The 16106-nt window shown below is 40.9% G+C and overlaps 1 protein-coding gene across 1 annotated transcript; it reads right to left on the reverse strand.

The window, feature by feature from the left end:
- Window positions 1-335: 335 nt before the first annotated feature.
- Window positions 336-2569, reverse strand: LOC105864284 (zinc finger protein 679-like). The gene is made up of 3 exons (XM_076009635.1): window positions 2555-2569; window positions 958-1084; window positions 336-445 (listed from the first exon to the last, which is right to left on the reverse strand). Exons 1-3 carry the CDS (start codon window positions 2567-2569, stop codon window positions 336-338), a joined length of 252 nt encoding a protein of 83 aa, XP_075865750.1.
- Between the last annotated feature and the right edge of the window lie 13537 nt (window positions 2570-16106).

Consider the following 16106-nt stretch of genomic DNA (forward strand, 5'->3'; position numbering starts at 1 on the left):
ACAGAGAAATTTAAAAATTGTTTCACAGAGAGGTCCTCAGTAATATACAGATATTCCCAAGTCCTTAAAAGCAATGGGAGAGCAGTCAGATCCTGCAGTCTCTTGTAAGCCATCCACAGCACTTTGGTTCCCACTGTAACCTTGACAGAAGATCACTGAAAAGAATCCTTAGAGAATTTAAAAATAAGAACAGAGATGCCCTTATGTGAGAACAAGAGAAAGAAACCCAGGCTTCTCAGAAACCATTTCCATTGGAGCAGAGCTGCTGCAAGCCACATTTTAAGGTCTGGTTTCCACGTTAAACTTGGACCTCTCACCTGTATTATCTCCTTTATTCACTCCCACCTACCTGGGTGTTTGGCTACTGTGCTGTGTGTCTTCACCTTCCAGGGCTCTTTGCTTCGTTCCAGACAGGTGACAAGGTCTAGCTTAGAGACAGTAAGACCTGTTTTATTAGAAAAAATTAATATGAATTTTGTTGGGATTCTCTAATTACCAATCTAGTATTGTGCTCACTAGAAAAACAATAACATTTTAGAAGATTATGAAAAAATTACTCCCTAAAAAAACTGTTTTCTTAGAGAAATTTTAGAATATTCAGGAAGTATTTAACATTTGTGGATTCTTAGTTTCAGTACCCAGTATTACTGAATCAAAAATTGGTGGCAGAAGTTGGATTTTAAGCTGTGGCAACATTACTTTATGCCACTAAATTTCTGAAATGACCATTAATCTAAAGTAAAGGATAAAAATCAGCTCAAAAAACGGAAAGATAAATGTCAAGATAAAACATCTTGAATATTATATTATCTATACCAATGAATCCCTAAGTTTACCTTGGAAACAAGGATCAAAAACTCACTGATGTAAATCAGAAACTCCCTGAAAGCATTCTACAAAGAAAGGATAGGAAATCCTTAGTGTGGAATAGGAATTGCATACTGAAGTTATCCTCACCCACGGAAACCAGGTTCCTGTAGTTCTCTAACATCACGTCCCTGTACAAATTCCTCTGAGCAGGGTCCAGGCATTCCCACTCCTCCAGAGAGAATTCTACGGCCACATCTCTGAACGTCAGCAGTCCCTGAAAAAATACATATTTACTAAGCTGCCCTGGGAAGAATTAATTTCAGTTCTGGTGAAATCAGAGTGAAGGAAATTGGTTCTGACTTATATGAGTGACTAGAATTATCCAATAAGATAATTTTCAACACAGAAATATCTCCTAGTATACTCTATAACACTGAGGAAAAAGGATGTCATAACATACACAAAACCAGTGTAGATACTGTACTTTTTTGGATGGCACAGTATACAAATAGGGCTACCAACACAGGCATGTACATTTTTGAGTGCTTTATTTACATCATACAGGATAAGTTGTACATATTTCCTAGATGGAAAAGTCATGGTGGGTTAGAAGAGATTTCTCAAATTTTAACATGTACAACAATGAACTGGAGATCTTGTTAAAGTGCAGATTTTTATTTGGAAGATATGGAGTAAACCCTGAATTTATGAATTTCTAACAATCTCATCAGGGATGTCAATGCTTTCGGTCCATGAGAATATTTTGTCAAACATCTAGTAAGTGGTAGAGGCTGGATTTATCCCATTTTATTATATCAATAAACAAAGATGAGAGCCTTCATTTTCCAAAGCAAGCTATATGAAAGAGAATCTAAGAAAGGGGATCTTCCACATTAAATGTGATGGCTTATGCACATCAGTTGGTAAATCTCCCCCAAAGTATGTATCAATAATAGAGAAAAATAATTAACTCTATAGAGGAAAATCTGTCAAGGAGGACCTTGACTGAGTGAATAAAATTAATATCAATTTTAACAGGACAAATGAGTATTAGGCACTGATTCACAAAGGTGGACACATCACTGTTATGATAGTAGTAGGCCCCCAAAATAAATTGTAATCAAAATCTAGTCATGAAGAAACACCAGTTCTAAGCAAAGTTCAAGTTTCAGATATCTCCCGTGTTCTGTAATCTCTACGGTGTATTTAAATAGCCTTTTTAAGCATCCTAGAAAGCAAGTCTCTTCTAATTATTCTCTTTTTTAGAACTTTGGGTTATTCCAGGCAATTAATGCCATCTTCTTTAAGAGTGCATATACTTCATCTTGTTCTACATAGAGCTAATGGGGCATCTGGATGGAACCTAAACAGTGCATATTCCTCTTCTTCACTGAAATCCAAGGACCTGACCTCATCCCCAGTAGCATCTTGGGCATCCACACTTTCCCATGTTCAACAGACACAAAGGGAATATTTTAAATATTGCAGGTCATAAATTTATGATGAGAATTTTCCTCAGCATAAAAGAAGCCTGGATTGAGAGAATGGAGATAAGACTCTGCTAGATAAGGAAGAAAGATTTTTCAGAGTCTCTTGGCTATTATCAGAAAAAAATGACAAGAGTAGTTAAAACAAACTCATTAGTCAGGAACATCACAAGTAGAGAAGTAAAGGTTTGCAAGTCCTAAGCACATGGCATCCCAGGAGAAAATTGGACACAGCTCCTGAACTGGGACACATTTACCTGAGAACCAGACATTTTTTCCTCTTACTACTCAGCTTGATTTTCTTCTCAGGTGACATTATCTGGACATATTACACCTGCATCTTGATAATATTTCTTTAAAGGAATCAACACAACCCCTTCACCTGCTACCACCACACCCACAGGTAGAGGGACCTTGACGTGCAGAAAAAATCTGCCCCTTCCTGTCCCTCATCATAGGCAAGACTCAGGAAGGAGCTTCTACACAGAGAACAAAAATGTGAGTTTCTCCTTTCCTGCCCTTGGGTGCCCTCCCCTGCCACAGACACCAGCAGTTTCTGCTACAGCAGTGGGAATATGGGCTGTGCTGACCTGCCCCCACCAAACCCATGCATAGCAGGCCCTGTTAATTCCCTCTGGACAACGGCTGAACTCAGAATTCATGAATGTATCCGAGAGGCCTTATGCTTAACCCTGGTCTCACTTTCGCATCACCTGGGGCACTTAATTGACATCACATGGATGCTCCCCCACCCAGACCAATAGAATCTGTGAGGAGGGCACAGGTGATGGCAGTTCTTCAAACTGGCCATGTGATTCTAATTGAAAGCCTGTGCTGGGAACCACTTAGCTAAATATTGCCTCTCAATCTAAGCAAGTGCAGTGGTGTGATTATAGCTCATTGCAACTTTCAACTCCTGGGCTCATGTATCGTTCTGCCTCAGCTTTCCGAGTAGCTAGCAGTACAGGCATGTGTCATCATACATGGCTAATTTTTGAAAATTCTTTGTAGAGATGGGGATCTCACAATGTTGCCCAGGCTGGTCTGAAACTGCTGGCATCAAGCAATCCTCCTACCTCAGTCTCCCAATGTGCTAGAATTACATATGTGAGCCACTGCCCTCAACCTCCCTTTTCTATTTTATAATATACAATAACAAGCAGTTTAATAAAAACTCTTAATGTTTTCTAGGACAATAATATTAGAAGATAAACATTTATTTAACAATAACAATAATAAAAAATAATAATAACTGTTTTGTCTATGAATAGCCCTTCACACAGTGACATCAGAACTCACAACATAAGGGAAGTGACCCGTATGAAGCCAAAGTCCCCTGCATACCTCCCTTCTTTATATTGGCCACATAATGCTGAATTCAGCCATTTGTCCATTTGTTCTAGACTGCAAGTTCCTGGACAGTAGGGCCCATGACTGCTTCATTTGTTTCTCTAATGTCCATATGAAATGGAAACAATTGATTTTTCCATCAGTTTGTGTCTCCAGACCTCCTGCTTGCTCTTCACTGAGGTACCAGGAAACTGGAGCAACCCAATCTGGGTACCAACAAAGGAGATTCTATGAGAAGAAGAACAAACCTTGGATGACCATTCTTCTTCCTCTGAGACGGAAGTTTAGATGCTGTTCTCAGCCCGACCCCAGTCTGCACAGGACATCCCCAGATGTCTCAAAGACTCCCAGGTGCTGGAGAGAGGGTCCCCAGTGAGCATGAGGTGATATCCCCATGAAGAATGAGATGGCAGAGACTCAGGGTGATTCTGTGGAGCTAGAATAGAAAAGGCCCTGTTGGAACAGCCGACCCTAGATCAAGGTGTAATATTATCTGTCCTTGATCAGTTATTCCTTGGGAATAAGGAAGAGAAAGACTATCCTACTCCATTAACACAGTATAAAGGTAGCCTGTAGTTGTGGTCATGGCTCTGAATATTTTGTTGTGGCTCTATTCTCCAACCACTGAGGTGTTTACTTACACTCATAGATTCTACCACCAAATTCTATTTATATTGGGAATTCTTCACACAACTGAAGCAGTGGACAGTATCTGAAAAACGTGAAGGGCCATTCCAAAAGGGAGACTTACAAAGTCTGTGTTGACCTCTCACAATGCAGAAAATTACTCCCTTGTGTTTTTGTATAACCTCAGTCCAAAGACTGGCCTGATCTTGTGAATCCCAAGTGAAGGCCATCCCTTATGTGACAATTCTAGGTAGAATCAACCTGGCTTTATATTCTTGGGTGTTACAGCAGGGGGACGAAAACTAGAGGAGAGATCCCCTCATGAAAGCTGCTCTGTCACATTCCTGAAGAACCCCACGACCTGGATTCAAAATTTGGAGCTTTAGATTTAGGTCTTGGGGGTGGGGGTGGGGATGCAGCTGGTGTCCTGTGCATATTCCTGGGCATTTGGGAAAGAGGAGAGGAAAGGTGAGATTCTCAGGACTAGTCAATGCACATGTGTAAGCCTGGTTGAGTTTCTGGGCCACTTGGTCTCTGGATCAGTTTCAGGTCTGAAGATACCCTGGTAATTGAAACACAGAGCTAGAATGGCTGACTGCTGCCCGCTGAAGTTATTTTTATAGAAATCTAATTGCTCTAGAAGAGAGATTGCAATTAGGCAGAGACACCATTGTAGTTTCAGATACTGGGGACAGGATGTACTTTACTGAACAATTGTGGGTTGTGACTGGAGACAGCCAGGGAAAGGGCCCTCTAGAGTGAGACACGTTGGACATCTTATATATTTATATTATGCCTAGTAATTCTGGATGGTGCATGGGAAATATAACTAAAAACATAATCATCTTCAACCCCAAATAACTCTCTATGATGGAAGAACAGAAAAAACACTTATATTACACAATTAAACCAGAATGTGGTATGTGTCTCAGATAATCTGCTAAGAGACTGCCAAAAAAAAAAAAAAAGTCACCATAATTAGTTCTCAAGTAGAAGACTTGACAGTGCCATTTGTGATATATAGTTCATCCTAAGTTCACCTGGTAATTGGAAAGGCCACCTCGGTTTATTAATTGGCTATATTCAAAGGAAAAAGAACTTCATATCTTCATGATAGAAGATAGTTTTGAAACTTGCAGCCAGGTGCCTACTAAAGGGAGGCACCTATACTACAACAGAAACTAGAATAGGATGCTGTCTTCTTGACTATTTACATTTGAAAGCCATTATTCCTGGGTCCTAGAAAAAGACAACCCTGGGTTTTAAAAAATGACAAAAAGCTAATTTAGCTGGTAAAATGATGTGTATATATTTCAAAGAGACAGGGAAAACATTTACATATAAAATTTTCTAAATTAAGAGCTTTAAGAAAAAGGAAAAGAGCAAAATGTCTTCCCATATTTTCAAGTTGAAGGATTCAGTCTGGTATTTCTAATTTGTATTTGCTTTTACAACAGCCAGGTCTAGAGCCATGGCCTTGAATTCATGGAGATAATTCCAGGAGGTACTAGATTCATGTACCAAAGGAGTAGCCTTAGCTACACTGTGCACACAAAAGAGGGTTTGTGGGGAACAAAAGAGTAGAAGAGAGACAGGTGCTATCAAGGACCCATGGGTGGGGGACAATGTAGAGTTGGTGAAATGATTGGTTGGTACTGTGAAAGAAACTGAAAATCTCAGAACCATCCCCCAACTCCTTATGGAAAAGTTAAGGTCAAGCCTGAAGGCTGAGTCATGCAATATCCTGTTCCAAATGAATAGCTGTTACTAACAATATGCATCAACCAGAACCCCATGGAAAGGTAAAAGGTCTCAGGCATCTACAAGGACTGCTCCCATAGATCATTCATTATGAAATTTCTTGCTGGTTTCCCATTAGCAAGAACAGGTATATTGTAACTTTTGTTCTGCAGACTAAGTCTAGCTCCTAAAACTTAAGTCTGTCCAATTCCACACTAATAATGTTGATTACAAGCTTATCTTCCCAGGTGTAGGACAGAGACAAGATCAAATGTTCTTTCACCCACCCAGAGACACCTACATAATTGATTCTTTCTTCACTCTTATTTTTCTTCTTCAAACATTCACATTATCTTATCTAAAATGTAAAATTTCTGGGCCTCAGAAGAATATAACCATTTTGCCTCACTGTCCATGCCCCTTCTCTGCTTTTCTTCTCTATGCCTTGTCACCTTAAATACTGAAGTTCTCAAATGCCCCTTCAGAAAAAGTCAAAGATACATCTGTGGTTTGTGTTTTTTCCAGGAGTGTCCTCAAGCTTTGGCTTAATAAACTTCCATTGATTTATATCTTTGTCTCAGTTACTTATATTGGCTTGCCAGAGTGAGAGATGCTATCCCAGACTGGAATATGCTCTGGTTCATTCCTGTGCCATGTTGGCAGATGAGATTATCATTGGGTGGTCCAGAGTGTGGACTGATGGAGGACCAGGTTGCTGCTACAGATTTCTCTCAGCATAAAGGGCTCCTCCCATGTGAGCTTCTCTCTCTCATGGCTGGTGTGAGGAGGCTGAGATACCTACAAGGAGACTCCCTGGGCCCTCCATAACCACCTTTTTAAGATTCAAGATTGACCTCAGCTTAGTAATTGGGCTCAGACCTCTGGTTCCCAGTCAAGGTTATTCGCTTAGTTTTGGATGAGAAAATATCCAGTGTTTGAAAAATTCAGCAAAATTCTGCAAACTCAGTGTTGAGGTTTATATGATGGAAGAAAATTATAAAGCACTGACATTTCATACTACAACATGAAAAAGCAAAATTTTCTATCCTTGTCAAACAATAAACATGAGATTTAGTTATTACTTCCATGAAAATAAATCATTTAGTAAACAATCATATGTGAACATTTCTAGGAGTTTTCAAGTGCCATCTCACAGGATTTAGCATTAAACTCTAACTATCAGATAATAAAAAACAGAATAGAGCTAACCACTGTCACAAATTCTCCATTCTGCAAAAAAGAAGAAATGATGTTTTCATGAATCTGTGTAATTCACCAATTTATATACCACACTTTCTTGTGGAAATCTATTCATCTTTAAGAAGCCATAAAGTAAAATGGACTTTGTCTTTTTTTTTTTTTTAGCATTCCAAAGCTAAGCTCCAGACTTCCATTTGAAATCACCCCAAAAAAAGAACAGATCTCAGAAACATTCTGGGGGTGGGGGAGGAGGTAAATAAGATTTTTTCTGAAATGGAATATATGACTACATATTTAATTCCCTTTTCTGAATTCCACTTCTGTCTTGCATTTTGAGAATCAAAAAAAAAATTTTCAAGCTGTATGGATGAATTGGATTTTACAGTTAATGTAAAACTGGAGCTGAAATTGAGCAACAAAGCTTTTCATGGCAACAAATTCAGGGAGTGGCAGAGGTGACTAGAACACACAGACATGTCTGACTCAAGTGTCAAAGAAGGTCATCCTATCCCCTGGGACTCCCGCCCCATCCTTCTCACTCAAGTGCTCAATGACTACCCTCCCAAGAAAAACTGCACTGTGCCTTCCAATGTGCATGAAGTTTGTACTGCTTTGCAAGTTGTTGCACCACATGCTGGTACATTATCCTCATCATTTGGGATAGTTTTTGTTCCTTCACATGTCTGAGAGAATCCAGAAGGTGGGAATGATTAGTACATTTTCCCCTGAATACTAGCATCTTGATGGGCTGACAGGCAATGTGTCCCCAAGAAATGAAAACTGAAGCTGGGACAATAAAATCTTAAAGTACCAATGGGTTAGCTTTTTAGGTGAAGGGAATACCAGGAGACTCCTTTCAAATTCAAGGGCATTCAACTCTTTCCCTGAAAGTCTCCACCCCTGTAACCCAAGCTGTCCTCTGGGAGATTACCCAGAGACAGATATTCACTGGACACTCCAAAAACTATGGCTGCTATGGAAATCTTGGATGATCCCCAGACAAGTGTGAAGCCCAGGACCAGGAAAAGATAGCACGGTGGCCAAGACCAAAGTTGCCAAAGGGAAACCTCAACCCAAAGACAGCCTGGTAAGATGTATATGCCTAGGGGATGATAAAAGGAGGAGAGGCACAAAGACTTTTGTGCCTCTTATGGCACAGCAGGGTGTCATAAGATTATTGTCTGCTTTCTTTTCATGTGAAATAATCAGAAACAGCAAACAAATATTTTTAAAACAATTACCCACTGTTATGTAAAGAAATAACAAACAATTAAATACTGCATCAGTTTGAAATGGGCAATAAAGGAAAAACAGTTGATAATGTGGATTGGATGAGAACTTGGCATTTGGAAATGTGGGAAAGAAACAGAAAATTTAGGATTTTACTGCCTGACTTAAGAGTTAGGCTGAGGGAACCAAGTAGTAGATTCAGACCCAGCTTGCCATACATTAGAAAATGCAGGGAAAACCAGTGCCACTCTGAAGTGTTAATATAAGTAGAAGGCAGTCAGACTAAAATGGTTCTAGTGCCCTGCATTCTTTCCTAAGGAAACCAAAATCTAACTCAAATTTATTTCTTATAAATTACCAATGTAGGGGCCAAGAAAAAACCTTTCCCTCCATTCTTTGAAAGTTCCCTGAATAGCAACTGACAAAAGGCAGATTAATAAGAGAAAAGGTATACAAATTTATTAAGATGTGTGGGGAAATCACAAAGTGATTACCTCGACCTCCCACTATGGTACCCTTAAATACCCTTTTTATGAAAGAGGGAGGAGATGGGGAATGTAGGCCATTCTTTTGAGAAGCAAAATGATTATTAGGGAAAGTGACCAGGGAAAATATCAGGGAAAAGAAATTAACTTGTAAATGATTATTTTTGTAATTTGAATGAACCCTGAGGCAGGCATTATGTTGAGAAAAAAACTATTCAGGAGTGGTAGTATTATCTATCGGTACTGGATAATGAGATGACGGGAAGGCGACAGAAGGCAATAGTGTTTATTTTATTTTATTTTATTTATTTATTTATTTATTTATTTTTTGAGACAGAGTCTCCCTTGTTGCCCAGGCTAGAGTGAGTGCCGTGGCGTCAGCCTAGCTCACAGCAACCTCAAACTCCTGGGCTCGAGCAATCCTTCTGCCTCAGCCTCCCGGGTAGCTGGGACTACAGGCATGCGCCACCATGCCCGGCTAATTTTTTATATATATATTAGTTGGCCAATTACTTTCTTTCTATTTATAGTAGAGACGGGGTCTCACTCTTGCTCAGGCTGGTTTCGAACTCCTGACCTTGAGCGATCCGCCCGCCTCAGCCTCCCAGAGTGCTAGGATCACAGGCGTGACCCACCGCGCCAGGCCATTTTTTAAAGAATTATTTGCTGTACCCCAACATTAACTTAAAGAGAAAAAAAATTTAGGCTTAACCAACCACAAACAGGAATTATCCTGATTACAAAACCAGGAAATTTCCACCCGGATAGTCCAAACAAGGCTGACACATACCTGCAACCCGTCGTTACGGAACTTGGTCTGCTTCCTAGTAGGAGCCTTTCCTGCAAGCCTCTCCCCCGGGGACCCTCAAAGTACGAACGTGGCGGGGAACTTGGATTCTTTCCTGGTCGCTGTCTGCTCAACCAAAATAAACTCTTTACCACTCTCATGGTGCCTCACTTTGTTTTTAACAAGAGAAGGAGGGACGGGGACCCAGGGCCCACAGCTCCTTCCACGCACAAGACCCCCACCAGGATCCTCCGCCGGCTGCCTCCGTCGTCACCTCACAGCGGGGCGGGCCCGCAGACAGGGCTGCGGCGGGGCAGCCGCTCCCTCGGGCCGCCCGCGCCGGCGGGCACGAGGGTCACGGGGTCACGCTGCGCAGGCGGCCAATCCCGTCCGAAGGCTCCGCAGCTGAGGCCGGGAGGACCCGGCCGCCACGGCCACTTCAGGCCAGCTCCAACCAGACCCTCCCGGCCCCACGCCCACCCGGCCCACACTCACCATTCCCAGCTGCTGGGGGCTCCTGGGGTTCTCCCTATGGATCTCCCAGTACCTGCAGGTCACAGGATGACACAGGCTGCGAAAGGGACACCTGGGAGCTCCGGAGAGAGGACCCCTCGCGGGTTCCGGGGCCAGGGACAAAGGCCGAGCCAGATCCTGGAAGCCACCTTCTTCTTTCTGGCTGCGCATCTGATTGGGCAGTTCTCAATGCAACATCTCTGATTGGATAGGGCCCAAGGCCCCACCCCTCCAGCCATGAATGACAGGAGATGAGATCAGAGTAACAGGTTCCTGGTTGGAGCTCTTTTTAGGAAGGGCTTTCACCTGCTCTGGGACCTCACCCTGCCTGGGGTTCATTTGTGTTTAACCTTGAATGTAAATTGTATCCATTTATGAAATACACACACACACACACACATATATGGAGAGAGAGAGTGTGTGTAAATATATGTTATTCACAAATGGAAACCTCATAATGAAAATTATTTTAAAGTTTGAGATTTTGTAAGCGTCCAGGTCTCTAGTTTTTTGAGGAGGCAGCCTGAGCATTGAAAATGGGAGGCACTCATCTAAGGCAGCAATGTTAAATTGAATAAAATGTGAGCCACATGTTTCACTTAAAATTCTCTAGTAGCCACATAAAAGAAAAGGAAACAAGTGAAATTGATTGCAATAGTTTAACCCAAAATAACCAAAATATTACTGTTTTTATATTTGGTAAATAAAAAAATTATTAATGAAGTATTTTTTTGGTACTGTATCTTTAAAAACTCATTCTCTGTTTTAAGTGTGCAGCGTATCTCAGTTCAGACCAGCCACATTCCAGGGACTCAGTAGCCTCCTGTGACCAGTGGATGCCAAATTGAAGTGCAGCACTCTCTGAGGGCTCTGATTCTCCTGACCTCAGAGAGGTGAAGGGCCCAAACCATGCTTTCTTTGTGAAAGGCATAAGAGTATCCTCTCTCTACCATCATCTCTTCTCAGGCCCAAGGGTGGGAGGGACTGTGCACCAAGGGAGCAGGGTCTGCAAGCAGGAAGTGCCGACAGGTAGACCACCACTTGCACCTGCTGCTTCGTGGGAGCCCATCCCTCTTCCAGAAATCATGCACTGAACAAAAAATGATGGGGCTCCAGGAGGAGGAAACCCCAAGATTATGGTTACAGAACTGTGCAAATACACTACAAAGTATGAAATATATACTTAAAGCATGTGATTACTGTGACTGGGCAGGTTCATCGTGAGACTCAAGCTTTTGAGAAGTGTCTGAAGTCTGATAAGTATATTCAGGGCCTCCAGCGCAACCCACATACTGACCCAATGGCCAGGCCTTGAGTCTCCAACAAGGGCACTGGTGGCTACAAAACTAGTTCCTCCTCTTCCTGTGGCCTGCACAAAGCAGCAGAGAGCTCAGGGCTGGGCTGGGAGCCAGGGCTGTGGAGCCCAAGAGCAGCAGCAGGTAAGGGCCTGGCCAACATCTGCCCTTCACTTAAGCAGGACTTCAGCACCTGGTTGTGGGCCAATGAGGGGAAAACCTGATGGTCTTGTGGCCACAGAGCACATGCTCTCAGGCTTGTGACATTTCTACTTTAACTTATAGAAGACGCACTGCTCTAACTCACAGATTGTTAGGAAAATGTAATGGTGTCATCAAGGTAAGAATGACATTTCTTAGTAACACCCACAGACACAATCTTGCACAAAGATTGTTGCAGCACCATTGTCTATACTTGGAAGGATATATAGAGTGCTCTCTTCAAATTCTAGTGCTGCACTGCCCTCTACACATTCACCTGTGATTGTCACACCCAGATCTGATGACGAAACTCAAAATCCATCACTACAATGTGCAGGAAGATGTTTGCCTTTTTTCTTTATGGAATGGAGCTGATGTGCTGTATCTTAGACATTTTTATTAAAAAATGTATATACTTTATTTAAACATTACAATAGAAATGCAAACATCTTGCACAATAGTAGAGATAATTGTATAATAAAACCCCTCACAAGTAGTACCAATCAAAAAACTTCCAAAATTTTTATTATTTTGCCATCATTTTCAAGGACCATTATCAGTCATCCTAGTGGCATTTTAAAGTCAACATAATAGTAAAACTAATTTTACTATAAAATTAGTTTATAGTAATTTCCCTAACCATATCTAATGAATCAGGAAAAGCTAATGCAAATATTGCTATCCTACCTAAAAATTAGAAATAATTTCTTGATATTAAATAAAAACTTGGTTTCAGTAAATTTTGTGTTTGAAATTCTAGGGGTCTACAGCCACCATAGACTTTGCATGACACACCTTAATGCTTTTCATACAAACCATATTTAGCCTAGAGACTCAAGTGACAAAATTGAATATATTTATTGAAGATAAAAGGCCACAGATAGATCATGATTACTGACAAAATTGTCAATTGAATGGACAGGTATTCCAAAGTACTTTATTCTGAAAACAGTTACAAGACAGAAAAAAAAAGATATACAGACTCTTGAAAATAATGTACATAAAAGAAGGATGAAAATTTTGCTCAGCGTTCAGAGGAAGAGAATGCAGTGTCTAACCAAAATTTTGGCCCTGCTGGACATGGAGAGAGAAAACAGAGAGAGAGAGAGAGAGAGAGACATTGATGGAGTGAGATTGTTTCAGAGAGAACAGCCTCAAATTTTATTTTATTTTATTTATTTATTTATTTATTTATTTTGAGACAGGGTCTCACTTTGTTGCCCAGGCTAGAGTGAGTGTCATGGCGTCAGCCTAGCTTACAGCAACCTCAAACTCCTGGGCTCAAGCAATCCTCCTGCCTCAGCCTCCCAAGTAGCTGGGACTACAGGCATGCACCACCATGCCCGGCTAATTTTTTCTATATATATTAGTTGGCCAATTAATTTCTTTCTATTTATAGTAGAGATGGGGTCTCGCTCTTGCTCAGGCTGGTTTCCAACTCCTGACCTTGAGCGATCCTCCCACCTTGGCCTCCCAGAGAGCTAGGATTACAGGCATGAGCCACCGCGCCTGGCCTTCAAATTTTAAAATATTAGGAAGAAGCAGAATGTCGTATTCTAGGAATTGATGGCCAATGTCCTCTTACCATATAACAAAGAGCACTTAGGTTGACGAGAAAGAGAAGACACTACCTAATGGAGGAAATGAAGGAAATGAAGTGTTAGAAAAGATTTTAGAAAAAGATGGTGATTTTTTATTTGGATCAGATCCCATAACAGAATGTGCAAAGATTATTTAATAATATAGCTAGATCTCATCATGGGATCAAGCCTTCAGGTGAAGGTGGTCAAGCATGTCACACTAAACCCTAGGAACTATGGGAGTGAAACTGTGCACTGGGCTCACTTGGGCAAGCTGACCTATACATGACCATGTAACTGTTTCCCCTTCTCATGGGATGTACAGTTACAGTCTCTTTCTCTCTGTCTCATACTGTTAGGCTAACATGTTTACTCAATTAAAATGATGAATATATTCTTCATACTTGGGCTAATGGCATTAATAAGTAGGAAATATAATAAATTTAGAGAAGAGAAACAGCAGGAGCCCATTCAGGAGGCTGGTGCAGGCATCACTGTGAGAACTGTTGTGGCCCAAACCAGGGTGGACCCAGTGGTAATAGTGAGAAGTGGTCACATGGTGTGTATATGCTGAAGTACTTGCTGTTAGTTTGGTTGTAGAATGTGAGATAGAGATAATAGTCCAAAATTAATCAAGTCATTTGGTCTGTGCTAAGAAAAACATGAACTTGTTGGTCTGGGCTAGATAAACATTTAGGCATCACTAATATTAGAAAGCTTTGATTAGGCCGGGCACGGTGGCTCACGCCTGTAATCCTAGCACTCTGGGAGGCTGAGTTGGGCGGATTGCTTGAGGTCAGGAGTTCAAAACCAGCCTGAGCAAGAGTGAGACCCCGTCTCTACTATAAATAGAAAGAAATTAATTGGCCAACAAATATATATATATATAGAAAAAAATAGCTGGGCATGGTGGCACATGCCTGTAGTCCCAGCTGCTTGGGAGGCTGAGGCAGGAGGATTGCTTGAGCCCAGGAGTTTGAGGTTGCTGTGAACTAGGCTGACACTACAGCACTCACTGTAGCCTGGGCAACAAAGTGAGACTCTGTCTCAAAAAAAAAAAAAAAAAAGCTTTGATTGTCATGTTGTATAAGCAGGGAATGTTGATTTAGAAGTTTCAGTATTTTTAAGGTGTAATTAAAGTTAAATGAGGTCATAACAATGGGGCCCTCATCCAATAGGACCAGTCCTTATAAGTAGGGGAAAAGACAAAGACATCTGTGCACACAGGTAAAGTTCGTATGAAGAGGCAGCAAGAGGGGCCATCTGCAGCCAAAGGGAGAGGCCTGAGGAGAAACCAAATCTGCAAACACTTCAGGTTGGACTTTCAGCTTCCAGAACTTTGAGAAATGTTTCTTTTGTTTAGGCCATCAAGTCTATGGCATTTTTCCCCGTAAAACTGTGGTTCAGAAGGAGATTTTTTTTTTTCAGGGTACTATGAGAGTATAAACATTTTGGTTACATTTTCTATCTTTGCCTCTCCATAGCCAGGGTTAGAGGCATGCCCTTCCCCTTTACAATGCTCACTGTGTCCTCTAGTTGTGAGTTAATCCCCCACAACCCCTTAATCCCCGGAGAATATTATTACCCTGTGAGCACCATAGTGTTGATCAGTCAGTACCAGTTTGATGGCGAGTATAAGTGGAACCTATTCTTCTGATCTTGTGTTACCTCCTTTCGGATAATGGGCTCAAGCTCAATCCAGTAAAATATAAGAGGTGTTAGATCACTGTCATTTCTTATAATTGAAAATATTCCATTGTATACATATACCAAATTTTAATAATCCAGTCATGAATTGATGGGCACTTGGGTTGTTTCCACATCCTTGCAGTAGTGAATTGTGCTGCCATAAACATTTGGGTACAGATGTCTTTATTATAGAATGTCCTTTGCTCTTTTGGGTAGATGCCTAATAGTGCTATTGCTGGATCCAATGGTATTTCTATTTTTAGCTCTTTGAGGTGAAGGAGGTATTTTGTAATGGAAGCCCTTGCATACTAATACAGAAAAGTAAGCTTACATGTTTTCAACATTTAATATGAAGCTGAAGTAATCAAGACAGTATGATATTGGTATTAAGATAAGCAAATCAACCAATAGAACCTAATATAGAATCCAAAATAAACTCTCACATATATGGGCACCTGATCTTTGACAAACATGCAAAGGCAAATAGTTAAGGAAGAATAGGCTTTTCAACACATGATACTAGAACAACTGGATAACCGTGTTCAAAAAAGTGAACTTCGATCCATACCTCACATGACATAGAGAAATTAAATCAAAATGAATCAGATATAAACTTGGAACCTAAAAGTATAAACATCAAGAAGGTAGTTATTTTTATTTATTTATTTATTTTTATTTTCTTTTATTTTAGCGTATTATGGGGGTACAAGTGTTAAGGTTACATATATTGCCCATGACCCCTCCCCCCTCGAGTAAGAGCTTCAAGCGTGTCCATCCCCCAAACATTGCAGATCTTACTCATTGTGGTTGTATATACCCATCCCCTCCTCCCCCCTCCCACCCTCCCGACACCCCATAAATGTTACTCCTATATGTTCACTTAGGTGCTGATACGTTAATACCAATTTGCTGGTGAGTACATATGGTGCTTGTTTTTCCATTCTTGAGATACTTCACTTAGTAGAATGGGTTCCAGCTGTATCCAGGAATATACAAGAGGTGCTATATCACCATTGTTTCTTAAACCTGAGTAGTACTCCATGGTATACATATACCATATTTTATTAATCCACTCATGAATTGATGGGCACTTGCGTTGTTTCCACAGCTTT

The sequence above is a fragment of the Microcebus murinus genome, chromosome 13 (assembly GCF_040939455.1).
Source record: "Microcebus murinus isolate Inina chromosome 13, M.murinus_Inina_mat1.0, whole genome shotgun sequence".
Taxonomy (NCBI): domain Eukaryota; kingdom Metazoa; phylum Chordata; class Mammalia; order Primates; family Cheirogaleidae; genus Microcebus; species Microcebus murinus.

What these genes read in the sequence shown, in the direction of transcription:
- LOC105864284 (XM_076009635.1), bottom strand. An exon ending in CAGGAACCTGGTTTCCGTGG is followed by an intron (nt 446 to 957) that starts GTGAGGATAACT and finishes CTAATAAAACAG; the next exon opens with GTCTTACTGTCTCTAAGCTA.